Below are 7,456 nucleotides of genomic sequence, written 5' to 3' on the forward strand. Positions count from 1 at the left end.
TGTCCAGTGTCCACATTCCGTTTCGTCTCTCTCCGTCTCTCTCTCTGTCGTATTCTGCATTTTGCCACCTTTGCCTTCACACATCTTCATCCCGCCCACCTACTGTATCCAAAGGGACTCTTCATCCCTCGGGCCAACCTGAGTGCATCATCCAGCTCATTGGGGATCGCTCCAATTTCAAATACCACTCAAGACATTATCACTACCGAGCATTATTCGCAATCATTGTTTTAGCAGGTTGCTTCTACGAGGGACACCAAGTCCGACCACCCTTTTCATCCCATCCACCCGTTGCTGTCTTCTTCAACTCTTCGTCCTTGCCTCGATAAGTCTTTTCGCCCATCCTTGTCCCAAAGCACAAAAGTCACCCATGACACACCAAAACTGAGGACTCTTCTATATGCCCTCAGAATACAGACTCGCTTGAAAGACACATGCTCGATTGCCAGACAACTCCACCTCGCCAGATCACACGCTACTTCGACTATATCCTCGAGTCGTTCTATCACAGCTGCGCCCACGATGAGCTGCAGAAATGCCGAGCCCGGCCATGGTTCACCTGAATCAGATATTGACATGTCGGACAGCTCCTCAGAGTTAAACTGGCCTGGTGATCATGAATACGGATTGGATGGTGGTGTCGAAAGGATATGGAAGCGTACGACGAAGCCAGTTGCGGCAATCTTTGTCCACGCAGGTGCAGGGTACCATAGCATTACGAATGAAAAGGTTCACTTGGAAGCATGCAGCGAGTAAGTTGAGTCAAGAGTCATCAGGTGATCCCTTGCTGATGCGGTTGCAACTAGAGCCTCCCGTGTCGCCATGAGGTTTCTGAAAGCCGGTGCTTCTGCCCCCGAGGCTGTCGAAGCTGCTATCAGGTGTTTGGAGGACAAAGAGATTACGAATGCCGGCTTCGGAAGTAATCTCAACATGGATGGAGTTGTCGAATGTGACGCAACTGTAGTCGACCATCTGGGGAGGAGTGGTGCTTGTGGCGCTGTTCCGGGTACGCCCTAACCGACGGTGCCACATATGAGCGGCCAGAAACGAAATGCTGACACTCGTTGACATATGTAGGCATCAAAAACCCCATCTCGCTTGCCAAGTTGATTCTGGACAAAAGTAGTCAGCCTCTTTCCCTCCGAAGAGTACCGCCGAATATTCTCGTGGGCCTCGGAGCTAGGGACTTTGCCGAAGAACACGGGATGGCTACCGTACCAAACGAATACCTCATTTCCAAGAATGCAAAGGATCGTTTTCTCCGCTGGAAAGAAGACTTGAAAAAGGCGGAAGCAAGACAGATTACTCAAAGTAGTAACTCCTCTCACATCGCGCAAGTGTCTCTGAGAAACCTAGAGACACATCGCCCGTCGCCGACACCGAGTGACTACGAAAAAGCGGCGGAAACGCTAAACGCGTCGACTTTACGACGGGACCACTCGAGTGCGATTCTGACTGGGATATGGAACGAGGGCCAACCCGACTCACCATATGGTAGAGGGTCCCCTTTACTGGGTGAAAATGGATCACTTGGAAGTGTCCCTTCAGCAATACCTCGCCCACCTCAGAGAAGTCTCACCAACGGAAGCAAGCCAGTCGATCGAGCTGCCATGAATTACGTGTCAGGTGCTTTTCAGTCACGCGCCACTACTGGCAGCCCAGCCGCCACGAAGAGGGCAGTGGTACGTCACAGTCACAGTGAAGATATTGGCTATTTCCCGGCTACTGGGGAAACCCCGAGACGATCTCCGTCATTGTCAACTCATGATGGGTTTGTGAGCGTAAAGGAAGACCACAACCAGAGTCTGAACACCATGGAGAACCAATCGGAGGAACAGTCACTTTCGCCCGTCCAGATCAGTGACCCGATGTTTTCGAATGCACCGAAGCAAAAGGAGGACGAAGATCTAATAACCGACACCGTTGGTGCAATTGCCATAGACCTAAAAGGGCGCATCGCCGCAGGTTCCTCTTCCGGCGGCATCGGCATAAAACACCGCGGTCGCATCGGTCCTGCTGCTCTCGTCGGAATCGGAACGGCCGTGATTCCTGAGGATTCTGACGACCACACAGGCACATCGGTAGCCGCCGTCACCAGCGGTACAGGCGAGCACATGGCTACCTCGATCGCCTCGGCAAAATGTGCAGAGCGTCTGTTTGAAAGCAGCCGCCGCGGCTTTGGAGGACACAGCATATCGGAGCTAGATGAGCATGCGCTGCTAGAGGCCTTCATTCTGGACGATTTCATGGGCCATCCGGGCGTCAAGAACCAACCGTCGGCGGGTGCAATCGGAGTCATGACTGTCAAGAAAGATCGGACGGGGTACTACTTTTATTTTGCACACAACACCGATTCTTTTGCACTAGCTAGCATGGCATCAACGGAACGAGAGCCGAGTGTTGTGATGTCGAGGCTTGGAGAGATTGGGCCGGTGGCTCAGGGTGGACGCAGGATTCGGATTGATTGATCCAAGTTATTTGCTGGCGATTGTGACTCTTGGAATTACTCGCTTAGTGGCTTTTCGTTTGGCTAAGGCTTCCACATTCCAGCTTGAAATTGTCTTCAACGAATTCGGAGCTCGGCATAGAAGGCGTGGATTCAACGGCATTCATAGGCAGGCTTAGATGGAACGGCGTTCACGAGCTGATGATACCCTACGTAGTAGTACCCTTTGGAACCGCGAGACTAAGTGGAAGAACCTCAAAAGAATGTTGCGGAACCTGACTTACCCTAATCGATTTCCTTAAGCTTCTCTATAATAATATTATCTATCATACCCAATTTTTTCATGACTCATGGCGTGGCAGAATTTAGTGATTCATTAGTGCTCCTCCATCCCTCGTTTTCGCAGTCCACGGAATTGAATTGTTTACACGCCCAGCACACATATCACTGCATGTACCACACGGCCCGTAAGGCGGCGCAAGTTGGACTTCTCATCAATAAAAGGCTTCGCTAATGATACTGCAATAACGGTTGCAGAAAGGATATCTTTCACCAACAAGGTGACTTCGTCACTTACGAGCTACAACTGCACTGCATAGCCTTCTTCTGCTGCGGCACATCCCCCGTCCACCTCTCCTCCTCCGCTTTATCACCCTGATAAACGCCCTTCCCGGTCGGTCCATCCTCAAATTCCTTCCCCGTCCACGCATCCTCAAACGGATGCGTAGCCATATGCAACACCCTCTTGAGCACCTCCCGCTCGCCCTGCTTCTCCACGCGGCGAATCACCTCGTCCAGAATCCATCCTCTTGGGATAAAGCTAGGGTTAACCTTTTTCATCGCAGCAACACGCTCCTCCGAGTCAGCTGCGGAGGTCGACCAATCCTCCTCGATCCGCACCCGCCACTTATCCAACCACTCGCCCACGCGCTTGCGAGCCTTTTCTTTGTCGGTTTCCGGTCCAGGCACGTCTTCGACTTGGGAGAAAAAGACTTCAGCTGCCTTTTGGCGGGCTTCTTCGGTTTGCAGGTCGGCGGTCTTGAGCGTGCTGAGACGCCGGAAGAAGAGGTTGTAATCGAGCTCGAGGGCTTCCATAGTGTTGAGGAGGGAGTCGAAGAGTGAGTTAAAATCGGATTCTTTGTACGTCTTGAGCCCGAGGCGCGCCGTGAATAGGCGCTTGAACTCGCCCATGAAGACGGCTTTGAACTCCTCGCCGGCCTGGGTGATGAGTTTGTGAGCGCGTTCCTCAATGGGTTTCGAGGCGGCTTCATCGTCGAAGTTGAGCCCATTGGTCACAAAAGATTCGGAGTCGACTTCAGGTCCGGCCCCGATCAGCTCGCCTAGGGCTTCGCCCAGTCGGACTAGGTTCCACCAGATGATGGTCGCTTGGTTGCGGTAGCTGTAGCGCAGCGCGAAGTCGTCGTGGTTGGGCGTGTAGTTGGGGTCGAAGTTGTCCATAAAGGCGAAGGGGCCGAAGTCGATGGACAGACCCAAGATGGAGGTATTGTCCGTGTTGAGCACACCGTTCATGAAGCCGTAGATCTGCCACTTGGCAACCGTCAGAGCGTTGCGCCGGATAATTTCGCGGTAGAGACGGTGGAAGCGGTTTTCTTCGGCTCCAGGGGGGCCTTCGATGGTTTCTTTGGGAATTTCCCGGGGAGGTTCGTCGCCGGGCGCACCCTCGGGATCGGCTAAGCGCCCAGGAAGCTTGTCCCACCCGCCGAAGACTTCCTCGCCGATGTAGGTGGCTAGTTGCCGGACGAGCTTGCGGTCGCCGCGCGCCCGGAGGATGTCGAAGTTGCCGAAGCGCAGCCAGCTCTGGGCCATACGGACCACGATGGCGCCGGGCTCCATGGTCTCACGCCGAACGCGCGAGTGAGGGAGCAGGCTGATGGCTAGCGCGCGCGTGCTGGGGATACCGAGGGCGTGGAGGTTCTCGCTGACGATAAACTCGCGGATGCTGGAGCGTAGAACGGCCTTGCCGTCCGCAAAGCGGCTGTAAGGCGTCATGCCGGCCCCTTTGAGCTGAACCTCATACCGGACACCTATTGCCGGGTTGGTTCCCTCAAACAGAGAGATGGCGCGCCCGTCACCGAGTTGTCCTGCCCATTGACCGAACTGAAAGCCTCCGTAACATTGAGCCCATGGGTAGCCAGGGCCAGAAAGCGTCTCTTCGTCCCATCCGATGATCTTGTTGCCTACTGCTACTTGGCGAAATTCTTCCGTGTCTGCTTCCGACAGTGCGAGACCTAGGTCGCGCATGGCAGCTGGAGAGACGGCAAGGAGCTCGGAATCTTGTTGCTTTTCGGGACGAACCCATGTGAAAATGGCATTCTTCACCTGGCGAGGACCAAGGTCATCGCGATCGGCCTTGTGGCTGTCAGCTGGCGTGGGGAAGGCGGCATCTGGTGGGAGAGAGGCAGTGAAGTGCCATGATTTGGGGAGGGCGGATAGTGTTGTGCCGTCGGATGAGAGGGGATGTGTCCCGTTCTCGATGGTGGTGCCGTTTGAGGCCATGATATGTTTGGTGGTACTGAAGAAGGCCGAGAAGGGCTGGTTGGCATATGGAATGCTTTTCAGATGCTGAGCGAGAGCAAGACAGCGGGCTGCGGGTTTCAATGAGCGCATCGAAGACAAGACAGTCCAGTCGTCTGGTGGGGGTTTTCACGAAGATAATTGGAGTAAGGAGTAATTCTTCTCGGCACTTCACTATGTTATATACGATATTAACCTGGAGGTGGTTGCAGTGGCAATACGCTTTGTGTATATTCTTAGTTACCAGAAGTTTGGGGTAGTTCAACCTAGGGCAATTAGTCAGACGAGGTCTACCTAGGCTCCTATGTTATACACTAGTATGGATTAGAAACTCAGGCAAAAGTTTCCAAATACTTTTCAACTGCCAATTGTATGTTCCGTAGACGTGCTGCAAAAGCTCCGGGTGGCGGAAAATCGATCGATTTAACTCAACATCCGGCAAGAAAAGAACTCCAGCTTCAGTACACGCTGTTTTAAGGTACGTACCTGAATGCTTATTGTACGAATGACACCTGCCAAGGCTCCACCTGGATAGATAAGATAAGGATAGGTACCTGACTACTGAGAACGTTCTCTTACCTTTGCCTCTTGCCAATCCTGCCAATAACTATTGCTTTGCCTCTTCATCAGCCTTTCAGATGATGATTGATCCCTTGTATGGCTGCTCCCTTCCCATTTGGCCTATTATTCGGCTCGCTCCCTACGAAAACATCCTCCCGGCGCTCTCGGTATGGCGTCATAGTCGCGGCCAATCGTGCCCCGCACCCGTGGCTGTTACATAGTAGTGCGGGGTGGAGCTTTGTACCGGTACTTCGTCAGCTTATGTTTACTTTCTGCCCCTGAATCTCGGACTTGCAAACAACTCCTCGGGCAATACGAGCAACCACAACTAGGAAAATGAAGCTATTCCCAAGTGTAGTAAATTTCCTCGAAATCCAGCAGATCAACACTTTCCGTACACATCTGAGTTCATTACAAGATAAAGGACACTGGTGGTTCGAGACCCAGTGGATCTAACTATCCCGCATTGCTGCGTACACTAGAACTAGAACAGGTACCTTGCTGAATAATTGATGTTGTCGTTGCGCCAGCGGGAATAGCAACGGAGTTGTATAAATAGAACGACAACAACGTCGCACTTGGCGCCATTGCTCTTCACTTTTATCCACACGGCAATCCAATCCTTGTTGTTCTATATATATTCCCACTCTTGACCACACTTGAGCAGCTTCACTGTTCTCCCAACACCAACAGCTTCATTCAAAATGAACTCTGCCACCTCCAACTTCGAGGTCGATGCCACCGGCGTCTCACCCAAGCAAATCCACAACCTCATCCCATCTCTCAAGCTCGCCGATGGCAATGAGATCCCCATGGTTCGTCCCTCTTATCCCTTCTTCCCTTCTTCCTTCCCTCTCCTGCAAACCCACATTCTAACACAATCACTTACACTAAAAAAACAGCTCGGCTACGGCCTCGGCACAGCCAACTACAAATCCGGCGACTCCGCCGACACCATCTCCGAGCCTATTGTCAACGCCACCCTGACCGCTCTCAACGCCGGCTACACGCACCTGGACGGCGCCGAAGTCTACGGCAACGAAGTCGAGCTCGGCAGAGCCATTGCGCAATCCAAGCTGCCTCGCTCGTCCCTATACATCACCACTAAGACTATTGTCCGTGCCGGTGACACAGTCACCCAGTCTTTCAACCGCTCGCTCGAGAAGCTCGGGCTCGATTACGTCGACCTGTACCTCTTGCACTCTCCTTTCTTCGCCAAGAACCCCGAGGAGCTCCAGGCGGCGTGGCGGGAAATGGAAAAGATCAAGGATAGCGGGATGGCCAAGTCCATTGGTGTTTCCAATTTCTTGATCTCGCATCTGCAGACCCTGTTTGACATTCCTGGAGGGTTGCAGTACCCGCCCGTCGTTAACCAGATTGAATACCATCCTTACCTTCAGCATGTGGTTGAGGGCGAGGATTTGGTCGCGTTTTGTCGGGAGAAGCACATTGCTCTTGAAGCCTATTCGCCGCTGACGGCCATTACCAAGGCTCGCCCGGGCCCTGTCGACCCCATTTACACGCAGCTGGCCAAGAAGTACGGTGTCAGTGAGGCGGAGATTGCCTTCAGATGGTGTCTGGATCAGGGTATTGTGACGCTCACAACGAGTAGCAATGAGGAGAGGCTAAAGGGCTACCTGAAGAAGCTGCCCAGCTTCAAGTTGACACCCAAGGAGGTCGAGGATATCGCGTCAGCGGGAAAGGAGAAGCATTATAGGGTGTGGTGGACTGAGGAATTCGCTGCAGACGACAGGCATTAACCCATGGAATCTGGCCATGAATTATTGTTTTGGTCGGTAGACATGTTAGTCATGCGCTATTATAGTTAATCTCAAGTTGTTGAATGATCCCTAACTCTTGTGAATGTAGGAGTTGTTCGGTGGGGGGGGGGGGGGGGGGGGGGGGGGGGGGGGG

At 53.0% G+C, this 7,456-nt stretch overlaps 3 protein-coding genes across 3 annotated transcripts; 2 read left to right on the top strand and 1 right to left on the bottom strand.

The window, feature by feature from the left end:
* Positions 1-522: 522 nt before the first annotated feature.
* Positions 523-2,767, top strand: NEUTE1DRAFT_123057 (uncharacterized protein; the record flags this gene model as incomplete). Its single annotated transcript, XM_009853835.1, has 3 exons — positions 523-752; positions 807-1,006; positions 1,078-2,767. 3 exons carry the CDS (start codon positions 523-525, stop codon positions 2,466-2,468), a joined length of 1,821 nt encoding a protein of 606 aa, XP_009852137.1.
* A 173-nt stretch (positions 2,768-2,940) lies between these two features.
* Positions 2,941-4,963, bottom strand: NEUTE1DRAFT_130467 (uncharacterized protein; the record flags this gene model as incomplete). The annotated part of the gene is made up of 2 exons (XM_009853836.1): positions 2,941-2,965; positions 3,024-4,963. The coding sequence occupies 2 exons, from the start codon at positions 4,961-4,963 to the stop codon at positions 2,941-2,943; spliced, it is 1,965 nt and encodes a 654-aa protein (XP_009852138.1).
* A 1,194-nt stretch (positions 4,964-6,157) lies between these two features.
* On the top strand, positions 6,158-7,390 carry NEUTE1DRAFT_65174 (uncharacterized protein; the record flags this gene model as incomplete). The annotated part of the gene is made up of 2 exons (XM_009853837.1): positions 6,158-6,357; positions 6,445-7,390. 2 exons carry the CDS (start codon positions 6,247-6,249, stop codon positions 7,300-7,302), a joined length of 969 nt encoding a protein of 322 aa, XP_009852139.1.
* Between the last annotated feature and the right edge of the window lie 66 nt (positions 7,391-7,456).

This window comes from Neurospora tetrasperma, assembly GCF_000213175.1.
Source record: "Neurospora tetrasperma FGSC 2508 unplaced genomic scaffold NEUTE1scaffold_4, whole genome shotgun sequence".
NCBI lineage: Eukaryota > Fungi > Ascomycota > Sordariomycetes > Sordariales > Sordariaceae > Neurospora > Neurospora tetrasperma.